Source organism: Nomia melanderi, chromosome 4, assembly GCF_051020985.1.
Source record: "Nomia melanderi isolate GNS246 chromosome 4, iyNomMela1, whole genome shotgun sequence".
In the NCBI taxonomy this organism is placed as follows: domain Eukaryota; kingdom Metazoa; phylum Arthropoda; class Insecta; order Hymenoptera; family Halictidae; genus Nomia; species Nomia melanderi.
In genome coordinates this window covers 2,015,246-2,027,249 of record NC_135002.1, presented here as the reverse complement: position 1 = coordinate 2,027,249, position 12,004 = coordinate 2,015,246, and the positions used below count along the sequence as shown (strand labels likewise).

Below are 12,004 nucleotides of genomic sequence, written 5' to 3'. Positions count from 1 at the left end.
CCGGAGCCGCGTTGGATCTCGAGAAAAGTAACAACCCCTTCAGAAACGCCTCACAATAGTCGCGCGTTGCAGCCGTTTCGCTGAGGAACTAGTCTGTCGAACCGAAAGAAATCTGAAATTCGCCAGTTTTAGAGATTCGAATTGGAAAGCTCGAATCTTGGGAATCTAAAGGTTGAGTTCTTAGAAATTCAACTTCGACAGTTTGAATTTTTGAAATTTGGAGCTCCGAAAGTTGAGACATTGAAACTCGAAAGTTTGAATTTTAGGGATCCAAACGTTGAATTCTTGAACATTGAAACTCGAAAGTTTGAATCTTAGAAATCTGAACGTTGAATTCTTGAACATTTCAAATTCGACAATTCAAATTTTAGAAATCTAGAATTCCAAACGGTCAAACCCTGAGATTCGAGAGTTCAAATTCCAAAAATCTCAACGTTCATCCCTAAAAATTCCAATCCAAGAGTTTGAACATTAGAAATCTAAAGTTCGCACATTTAGACCCTCAAATTCGAAAATGTCAGCCATATAAATCAAAACCTCGAATTTTCAGAATCCACACGAACCCTCTTTCCCATCGTTTCCCATAAATTTCGTTACTCCGAGAAAAGTGAATCTCAGCTCTGAAAGTTCAAGTGAATTCCCGGTCGCTTCGTCTGCGCTTTCGCAGCGACAGAAATTAGAAGGAAATTGTTGCTGCGCTCGCCGACAACGGTCGAGGGACAAACAACTTTAACGAACGTCGTGTCTGTTGCACGGGTTGCGTGTAATTAATGTAAATTGCGTCTGCACACATCTTCCCGTTCTTGCCGAGCAACAACTTGCCGAGCCCGCGGCGGAACCGGACAGACAATTTGTACGTAACAGCCGATTTCGTTACAAGTTATCTTTCGCAGTCGCCGATCGCCGTTAATTATCTATTATCATTACAGATATTATCATTCAATTTGCAATCGAATCGAAATTGCGTTTCAATGATCAATCTTAACGCGTAACCGGATCATTATATCTCCCTCGAACGAAACACTCAATACTCAATTTGTCTTTATGAGATACAAATGACATTCTTTTAAGCTAACTTAACGAGGAATCCATTCACAAAATAATAATGTTAAATACGAAATTCTACAATTTCGATGCACCAATAGTGGTGACTGAGGCACCTTCGGAACGCAATGTGTTAAAGTGTCAATAAAAGTCCACATTGTTCGTTACACGTAGCGAAGTTGCATAGCTAAGTGTCTTCACATAAAAACGAGATTTCTCGTTACCAGTGCGCAACGTATTAACCCTTAGCACTTCAAAGATTTGTCACTAGAAATATTCAATCTATTTATATGAGATGTACATGACATTCATTTAAACTTAACGAGGAATCACATTTCACGTATCGATAGATTACTCAAGACTCAATGTCAAATATGAAATTTTACAATTTTATAGTGCAATGTGTTAAAGTGCCAATGAAAGTCCACGTTGTTACACGTAGATAAAAGTGACAAATTATTTAGCTATTCTCGATGTTCTCATCGTCGGAATGAACCGCCATTTACAATGGGTGGGAAATTCGCTGGTTTCCTCGCGAATTGATAGTGAAGTTCGTTAGACGAACGCAATCGCAATGGAAATTGAACGTGAAGGGGCTAAAAACGTATTTCGTTCGCGAGAAAAGAAGAAGAGTCGAAGCGAGGCCACGCCGAGACGTCCGGCGAGCGGATTAACGCGCACGTTTCGAAATTCAGAATTTTAACGACGCAGATAAGAAGCGGACTGTGCAAGTTTATGCAAATCGGCCGCGTTCCGGGAACCGAAATTACGAAAAGTTCAATCCCCCCGCTCCGCGAGCGGCCGCCGATCATCCTCGGTTTCAATTAGAACTTTCGTTCTGCGGAATCTCTGCGGATTATTGTATTCTAAAACAGAACGAACTTCTACGGTGTGCGAGATATTAGTGCCTGAACCGACTCGAACGACGAAATAATCGAGCAAACGTCTGTGTGGTGGCTTTTTTCCTCTGGAATTAGATGTGGGTCGGTTATTACACTGGTGTAATAATTATCATGGTAATTGTTGGTTACCAACTAATTTCCATTAGCATTGTTTTAGCTATTGTTCACTGAACCTGTCGATAACGAAATAGTTCTAATAATAATTATCATAGGAGTGTGATGTACCGCCTAATTAGATACAAATTTGCATCCATTTGTATTTTGCCATTGTCTGACTCCTGTTTTATTATAAATTAGTAGATTAATTTTTGAAATTTTGAAATTTTGAAATTTTGAGACTAACTGAAGATTGTTTTTGAAGATTAATCGTATTCGAATTGACCTTTCGACTTTTATAATTAAGGACAGATGATTAATATTAGATTTACGGACGTTTATTCTAAACTTTGTTCTGTTGTTTCTAGAAAACTACGTGTTCGTCTATATAAATCGCGAGAATTATAACATAATTGTATTCGCAAAATTGCACGAATCAAACTCGACTTAAACTGATACTAAATAAATAATTAGAAAATGCAATATCCGTGAAATTGACGGGTTACGTAAATCTAGTGTTAAATTGGGAAAACAATCGTTTCGACACCTTCGGTGGAAATAGTGTTGCCTTGACTGCCACGAGACCTCGCGTTTTGTGCAGTAATACTTATACTTCCATATCAAAGTGAAATGGTACTAGAAATAATCGTTAACAATTTGGTATCACTGTACTCGTATTACGCTGTTATCTAGCTGCTCGTGTTACTACCGCTTTCAATTAGCAAAGTTCGCGTCGCTTCCGTTAGTGTTAACGCTAGAACTACCATACCAGTCACGATTACTGGTTCCGGTTTCCTCGTTTCGCAATTATATATGAATATTCGAAATGATTTCGAGAATAGATAGCTTCACTTGAATATCGTTACAATTTCTATAGGGATTTCATATGAGTCGTATTAACACTAGAACTACCGTAACAGTCAAAATGAATGGTTTCACTTTTTCTGTTTCTCAATTATTGATATCTCCGAAGCATTGGATATTCGAAATTATTTTGAAAATAAATAGTGTCACTTGAATACTATAATCAATGTTTGAAGAAACCGAAAATAATCTATTGTTAGAATTTTTATAGCGATTACATTTCAATCCTATCAAATGCTCGCCCTACGATTTATCTCTCAATCGATGACTACTTTATCCAACTACTTTATCCAAGTGCAACTACTCGTTCCATATTCACGTTTATTCCAACAGATTAACGACTGACAATAGAGAAGTGATATTCAATTTATATTTAACCGTTTGCACTCAAGTTCTCAGTCAAGACTCTCCACCACTTCATTTCATGCAGTAAAACTATAAAATATGATATTCAATACTGAACCGTGTACAATGCATCGGTGTACGAAACATTAGAATAAGAAACCCTCCTCAATTCACTTCTGATTCTTTGAGTTCATTCCAAAAAGCATCGTCTCTCTAGTTAAATGTTAAATGTTTCTTGAGTACTTCCGAGTGCGAAGCGTTGAAGAGAATAAATATCACTTGGATTTCTCAGATTCAGTTGAGAATTACATAGCAATTTTCAACCAGTAAAACTACAACCAGTTAAACAAGTTAAATATTTCTAGCAAAGTACTTCTGAGTGCAAAAAGTTAACCCTTTGAACTCTGTAAGCTCCAATATTGCACTAGGAATAATATTAGATATTTTAATGAATTTTAAGAAAACTACCCTACAATTATTAGATTTTTTATCCAAATTCTGCACTGAGAAGAAAAATAAAAGATCTAAGAAATGTTATAGCATTATCTCCAGAGATACTATAAAAATTAGTTGCAGTTGCTAATAGAACAAAACCATCTGGAGCCAAAGAGTTAAACAGAATAAGTTTTTATTTCGTAATTACTGATATCTTGAAAGCATTGAATATTCGAAATGATCTTGAAAATAGTTTCACTTGAACACTATAATGAATGTCTGAAGAAATTGATAGTAATCAATCATTACAATTTTTATAGGGATTGCATGTTAATCGCATTAAATGCTCGGTAGTTCTAGCGTTAAAGATTGAAAATCGTTTCGTCGCGATTCCAAGTTCCCAACGCGATCGACCACAGAGTGGTCCACGAATCTGACGCAACGTACGTCGACGCGTCCCGTCAGAGGCCGAGGACACGACACGACAGGACAGCCGAGGACCTCAGCGTCCGACCTGGAATCCGATCAACGATCGGCGAGCCGCTGAACGGGACTCGTAAACCCCGCACGCTCGGATCGACCTCTCGCTTTCGGCTCGATCGTTTCTAATTCGGACGAGGCGCGAGTATTCCCAAGGCCGGACCGTTTAACCGTTGCTCGAGCCGCCTCTGTCGCGACGTGTCGGCCCGGCGCTGTCCCCTGGATCCGTCGTCGGCGGATCGTTTCATGTCCAGCGCAGTGGTTTCCTTCGGCGATCCGGCTGGACAAACGTCCCGATTCATAACTTTGCACTGTGAATTTCTGTCGCGTTCTTTTCTTGATGACTGTTGGATTGTTACAAGATTTTTAGTATTCTTCGATTGGTAGTTCTACGGCAATTTAGATATTATAAGAGACATCGACAGTAATGTTACAAAATCTTATTGTTTCCACGATGACCGTTGAATTGTTACAGGATTTTTAGTCTATTCTTCAAGACTGTTGAATTGTTACAAGATTTTTAGTCTATTCTTCAATTGGTAGTTCTACAGCAATGTAACATTTTATATATTGTAACTGACATCCATAGTAAAATTACAAAATCTTATTCTTTCCTTGATAACTGTTGAATTGTTACAAAATTTTTAGTCTATTCTTCAAGACTGTTGAATTGTTACATGATTTTTAGTCTATTCTTCAAGACTGTTGAATTATTACAAGATTTTTAGTCTATTCTTCAAATGATAGTCCTACACTAATGCAACATTTTAGATATTATAACAGACATCCACAGTAAAATTACAAAATAGAATTCCTTATTCTTTTCAGTAACTATTGAATTGTTACAAGATTTTTAGTCTATTCTTCAAATTATAGTCCTACACTAATCTAACATTTTAGATATTATAACAGACATCCAAAGTAAAATTACAAAATCTTATTCTTTCCTAGATGACTGTTGTACTATTACAATATTTTTAAACTATTCTTCAATTGGCAGTCCTATAAAGTCCAATGAACATAGAACAATTTTTCCCATTATTCAAATGGAACTCAATCTCGATAACGATCACGAATGAATTCATGCTTAACTTAACATCATGATCGTAATAACTGAATCGTTATTCGGTTACACGTTCCAATTAAACCCATCCCGTTCATCGCGCTATTCTCTATTCACGCGTGAAACCTTTACTCGTCATTCGCTATTCGTTTCTGATTCGCATTCGCAAATGAGATTGATAGCGAGACAATGTCATTTGCATTTCTCGCGCTGCCATTGTTCGGCAAATCTGATTCATAAAATGTTTGTTAAGAACGAACGAATATCATGAATAGCCGATTGTTATCCGTGAATTACGGATAATTAACCATAATCGTACCACGTGCTTTTATAACAAAACATATCACGATGTGACTGTCAGCCACTGAGAAAAACAGGAATGATTAAAATGTTATTGTTGTTTATAGTACCAAATGTTAAAAGCTCGAAAAAACTTTTGGAAATACAATATGAAATAATCAAGAAATTTACGTTTCAATTTTGTTCAATTTATTCAATTTTGTTAGGTATCAACACGTGAATCTTAGAAATAAATTACCTCAACTCTTAAGTTATGTAAGATTTTCCTTTGTACTCGAGAAGCGACTCATTCACTTGATTAAATTTAGAATGATGAAGATTAGAATTCAATATTCAATTTTGTGTTGGGTATCAACGCGTGAATCTTAGAAATAAATTACCTCCAACTCTTAAGTTATGTAAGATTTTCCTTTGTAGTCGAGAAGCGACTCTCATTCGTTTCATTAAATTCATTAGAATGTTGAAGATTAGAATTCAATATTCAATTTTGTGTTAGATATCAACACGTGAATATAGAAACACAGGAACAGTAACACACAAAAAATCGTGGTCCGATTAGGATTAACCCTTTGCACTAGAGAGGTGACTCTCAGTCACTTAATTTAATTCGCAAAATTATGAAGTCTTATATACAATATTAAGCTTCGCATAATACATCAATATAAGGAATATCGAAATAAAATAACTCCTAAACTAATACATGTTCCCTCATTAATCAGTTTCAAAGAACATCGTCTGTATCTCATTAGAGAACACTGAATATTCCCAGCGAAAAGCTTCCGAGCAAAGGGTTCACCCATGTCCTATATCGACTCAGACTCTATTCTATTTCATTCCAACCTCTACCTGTTCTACCAATTCTTTCTCTATCTATTTAGTATCCCAACTGTACCATTTACAGGTAACATTCCAACGACTTCCACATATTCTTTCACAAATAAACAAGACATCCTATTAATCTATAATCGAATCAACATCAACTTGAACCTCAAACAGAGAAACCAACAGCAGCTCGGACCGCAAAGCGTTAGTACAACCATCGTTCACAGACAACAATCGTCCCTTCGAATTACAACTTCTGCCAGCGCTTAGGGGTGTTCTTTCAGCGAAACTCTCGTTGATCGATCGCCGAACGGCGAATCGGCATCGCAAGGGAAACGGGGAAAGATGAAAACTGATCGATCGGAGCCGCATTCCTCGGCCTGGCCATCGATTCCGCCTGATCTCCCAGCGAGCCGAGACCAAAGAAAAAGAGAAAGAGAGAGAACGCACGCGAGGAAATCACCGGGAGCCATAAATTCCGGGTACACGCGAGGAAAACCTGACCTGCGCCGCTTTCTCCCCGTATTCCGAATCGGACCGTCCTTCGGCTTTTCTTTTCCAGGCCTCCTCCGCGGGACACGCATTCCGCCTAGGCCAGCGAACACGTCGCGGCACACGCAGCTCCACGACGGCGTATCAAAACATTCGGTATCGCAACCCGACACGCCGGGGCGTCCTGTTCCTTCGAGTCACGCTATTACCATGTCGCGTTGCTCTCCGTAGAGCTACCATTGATTTTCGGATTACGGGATTCGAGAGACACGCGTCGGGAAGTCAAACTTACAGTGTTTAAAAATAAACGAACGAACGGACGAGGATAATACGGTTTGACCCCTTGAGGAGCGTTGCGAGACGAGATGTTTGTTGGAAGACTGAGACAGATTTTGATAATCAGAGCCTGCCTTTTGTCTTGGTTGACAGTAGAACTACCAGTGAAATCGATTTGATTATTAGTATCTTAAGGCTTAGACGACCACATGAAAACTATAACTATCTCCTCCATTATCTTAGATTGAACTCGTTTAGAGAATTCGGTGAGAAACTGTTTTGTAAAAAAGAAACTAAACTCAAGACTTGCTAAATAACAAAAGATATACAGAATAAAAGGCAGTACGTTGCTAAATGAAAACTAGGAGATCTCCCCATTTGGTTGGCTAAGTGTTAAGAGCATCGAATATTTGAAATGATCTTGAGAAAAGTTTCATTTGAATACTATAATGGACCTCTAAAACTAGAAACTATTACAATTTTTATGACATATGAAATGCTCGGTAGTTCTACTGTTAACTAATACATAATATTTCATCGCGAAGGGTAAAAGAGTCTGACTGTCATCGACTGGCGCTCCCTCGCTCGGCAGAGGATGGTCAAACACCTTGGTCCCGTGCCGCCGAGAGATTCGTCGTCGATCAACAGTTGCGGGGCGTGCTATATACCCTGGCCGCGTCTAGATAATAATAAAAACGCTCTCGCGCGTCGATGAATCACTCTAGCGCGGCGCAATGTCAGGCCTGTCGGGCGAACGTCTTTCCATCGGTGCCCCCGGGGTGCGCTCCGCGGCGATCCGCTCTAAACGGCGCGGATGGTCTCATCCTCTATCCGCTGGCTGCGGGGACAGCACGCCTGCTAATGGGTTCGCCCCGTGCCGGGGGGGAGGAGGGGTGCCTAAAGGATCAACGGTCTACAAGGGACGGTCGCTCACCAGATGAAGTCCTTGCAGTGGCTGCAGAAGGTCGGCTGCTTGAAGAACCGCGGCATGAAGTTGTGGTTCTTGACGACGTAGACATTCTTCTTCTTGAGCGCGCCCTTACGGCCCCGGATCTTCTTGGCGAACGCGGTGTTCGCGTCCCCGGGGCCGAGGGAGTCCTCGCACGTGTTGTTCGCCTCCTGCTCGTCCGCCATCGCGACGTCCTGATCCTCCGGATCGGCGGGACACGGGAACGGTCGGCGGTCGACGGGAACTGGAAACGGGAACGACTGGTTACGCTCTCGCGAACGAGTCCCGAGAGCGCGAACTGTGTCCGATCGAAGCGCGGCTTACGAACACTTCCGCGGCTTTTCCTCGACTGTCACTGTCGCTCGAAGGATGCACGAGCGCGCGCGCGCGCGCGCACACACGCACGCACCGCGGACCGACCCTGGCTGCTCGCCCGCGGCTGGAGTCGAACCGGTGCGTACGGACCAGCGGAATCAACGACGAGCGGGCCCGATGTCGCCGGAAACGAACAGACGGAAACCGAACGCGCTCGGGAGAGCCGACGAGTGGACGGTCGGACGTTCAGAAGACGGTCAGAAGACGGTCAAACGGTGAGACAGAGAGAGAGAGAGGAAGAGAGAGAGAGAGACGGATAAACGGAGATTAGTCGGAGAGAGTAGGGGAGCCGGAGAGAGAGAGAGAGACGAGAGGGATAACGTAGTCTTCGTTTGCGCGAAACGGAACGTCGTCGTCGTCGTCGTTCGAGGCGAGCTCGCGCGATGCGAACGGTGGCTAAGGTAACGTTCCTCTCGCGTTGCTCTCCGCGCCTCGTCGACCGACCACCGACGACGATTCTCTCTGGCCTCGGCCTCACCACCCCCACCAGCACCCGCGGCCGCCCGCTGGCAGCCACCGCTTCGACCCTCTTGCTTCGTTTCACCTTTCTCCCTCCTCGTCGCTCCCGTGGGCTCGCGATCGGGATCGCGTGTGCGCGCGCGCGCGGCACACTCTCTCACCCGCGGCCGCGGCTTCCATCGCTGTATCCTCTCCGCCCGTCTCCGCCGCTGGCCGGTTCCCCCACCAGCCGCAGCCCTCTTCGTCCCCGCTCCTCGCGCTCAGCCCGCCTAGCCTTCTTTCTTTTTTCACCTCCCCTGTGTCCCTTCTTATCGCCTCGTTTCAACTACCCTGTCTCGTCCTCTTCATCGTCGTCGACGACGTCGGTGCTCTCTGGCCGGCCTTGTTCTTGGGGAACCCGGAGAGATCATGGGAGTCGCGCGTGTCGCCGCGATACGCGTCCGGCCGGCCGTGAAGGCGAGGCAGGCCCGCCGATTAAATTGATAATCGTCGCTGTTCGCGAGAAAGTTATTGGAGGAGCTCGAGCGGACGCGCGTACGGAACATGGCGAGGCGGGTTGGCGTCGAGCGCGCGGACCGGGGAGCTCCTCGTGGATCGGAAACGGCCTGACTACGCCTTTCCACCCGATCGTCGGACGGCCCGGCGGCCGGCCGTTAAATCGTCGATACTCTTTCGTTGCCTCCACCGTGTGCAAGAGGCTGCCCCTCTTCCCTCTTCCACGGTTACGTATTCTTTCATCCGTTGCCATGTCTTCCTCCTCCTCCTCCTCCTCCTCCGCGTGTTACTACTGCTCCTCCTCTCCGTTCTCATCATCATCATTCTATATCTTCTCTCTGTCCCTCTTCGTCTTGCTGACTCTCTCTTCCACTCTTCTCATTTTTTCCTCCCCCCTGAATGAAGCTACCGTCGCTACTCGCCATGTCTCCGTCTCTCCCCGCTCTCCTACCGTGTGTGCCCACACGTAGGTAAGCACGCGTGCGTGTAGCGCACGCACACCTATCCAGTTCTCCTCCTCTCGAAGCGACCGATAATTTTAGATTCTCGGCGCAGTGGCTCGACACTGCCACTGCTCAGCCTGCGCCGCGCACTAGAATATCGACATCCGACGGCCGCGAGCGAGCGAGCGAGCGAGCGAGCAAGCGAGCGAACACACGCGACCTCACTGAAACCCCGAGGGAGAGTTCAAATTAGAAGGAGAGAGGAGCACAGCTACCGCCTGCACCAGCTACGCTACCTTCCTCATCCCTTGCACCCTTTCTTCCTTCCTTTCTTCCTTTCTTTCCGTCCAACTTTCCCCTTCGGACGCGCTTTTCAAACTTCCTCGTGCCTCCTCGACGACCCTCCTTTCATCTTCTTCTTCTTCTTCTTCTCCCAAATCACGCGATGCGGCATCTCCCGACGTCGTTGACGGCTGTTCACTCGTAACCTGTTAACGGTCAGGATATATCGGTCATACGGTCTTATTTCTAGTCTACTAATTAGACTGCTGATCCCTATGCATTCATGGAAACTTGGGACTGCAGGATTCCATGAATACACTCCATGTACAAAGATGTTTGAAACATCCAAATTGTAGAGTTTTTTGGTCCTTAGGACCTTCTCAGAAATTTGCATAAGGATCCGCAGTTTACTAAGAATGATATAATGAAACAATGAGGTAAGATACTAACGTGTTGAACGCCGATTTCACAGAGCAAACTACATAGAATGGAAAAAATATAGTATTAGATACTATATTTATTATTATAAATAATGCTACTTAATACAGTGACATTCAGCTAGATAAACGTGCAATAATAACAACGTTATTCCATCAAATCATTTATAACAGAAATGTTTTCAAATAATCGTTTCATTGAGTGAACAATAATAATTCCATTTGGTCGAGGGTCACCAGTGACCCATATGGCATTCAACATGTTAATCACTCAATAGTAAAATGCGAGGTTTTAGGGTGTATCCTCATTATCTCTTTACTCAGAAATTGAATCCTCCTACCTTCACTTTGGATAAGTCATTTCGAGAAAGGCATACTGCACCGATAACCTGTTACAGGTCCAGTCAATTTATCATCCCATGATACATCCGTGCAATCGAAGCTCGTCAACGTGTGACCTGTTACAGGAAGAATGTCCGAGATTTTTTATCATGTCCATTAGCCACGAAAACGAAAAAATACGAGTTACCCGAAATTTAGGAACAGCCTCACCAATTTTCTCCTGTGGTTCATCCGTGCGTCTTGAACTTGGAGACGAAACCGACATAATCGATCGTCGATCTCCTCGTGACGTTCGATACAACGCGATATCCTTTGGACAGGCATGTCTGAAATTATTTATTAACTGTAATCGCACCACGTGTTTTTTTAACGAATCGTACCACGATGTGACTCAGTCAATAATAAGAATAAATGATTAAAATGTTATTGTTTTTGTTTATAGGGTCCAAATTTTAAAAGCCCAGAAAAACTTTTGGAAATGGAATAAAAAGAATGATTAAAATGTTACTGTTTTTGTTTCTAGGGGCCAAATGTTAAAAGCCCAAAAATACTTTTGGAAATGGAATGAAAGGAATGATCAAAATGTCATTATTTTTGTTTCTGGGGCCCAAATTTTAAAAGGCCAAAGAAACTTTTGGAAATGCAATATGAAATAACGAAAAAATTTCAGTAAGAAGTTCAAATGTCACTCAAAGTCACATGGTAGGATTATTGTTAAACATTATCCTGTTTCTCCCATCCGATCTTTCCTTCACTATATCCTAACGATCACCGAGCCTGCGTCGATAAAAGAATCGACTCGTCCCGGAGAAATGCTTTGGAAAAATTGATTTAGAAAGAAAAGCAAACGTTACGGGTTCAAAGGCGTCGATGGCCGGCTGGGAAGCCGCGTCTTCGCAGTCTCCGTGAGCTCGAGATTTAAGGACTTGGTAAAATCCGAATGGATACGATCTAGGCCGGTCAACCGGAAAATTTGTAATCCAAGTTCCAACGCGCGGGTCAATAATATCTCGAAGCTATTTTTAATAACGAGACCGTGCATGCACGAACCTGTCGCGACCGTTTACTCCGCCGTTACTCGAACCGAGCTTCGATTGGATCGA

General features: G+C 43.1%; 1 protein-coding gene across 6 annotated transcripts in view; it reads right to left on the bottom strand.

Moving 5' to 3' along the window:
• Window positions 1–11,987, bottom strand: part of Pkc53E (Protein C kinase 53E) — a 68,065-nt gene extending 56,078 nt beyond the window's left edge. The window contains exons 1-5 of one of the 6 annotated variants that reach the window (XM_031979684.2): window positions 11,756–11,987; window positions 11,089–11,227; window positions 10,901–11,017; window positions 10,137–10,328; window positions 8,054–8,312 (exon numbers count right to left, since the gene is read on the bottom strand). In XM_031979684.2, coding sequence (XP_031835544.1) covers window positions 8,054–8,253 — 200 coding nt within the window. In that variant the 5' untranslated portion in view covers window positions 8,254–8,312; window positions 10,137–10,328; window positions 10,901–11,017; window positions 11,089–11,227; window positions 11,756–11,987. Of the gene's footprint in view, window positions 1–8,053; window positions 8,313–8,392; window positions 9,006–9,063; window positions 9,670–10,136; window positions 10,329–10,900; window positions 11,018–11,088; window positions 11,228–11,755 lie in introns of those variants that run through there. The other 5 variants (XM_076366839.1, XM_076366837.1, XM_076366838.1 and 2 more) reach the window with 5 other exon arrangements.
• Between the last annotated feature and the right edge of the window lie 17 nt (window positions 11,988–12,004).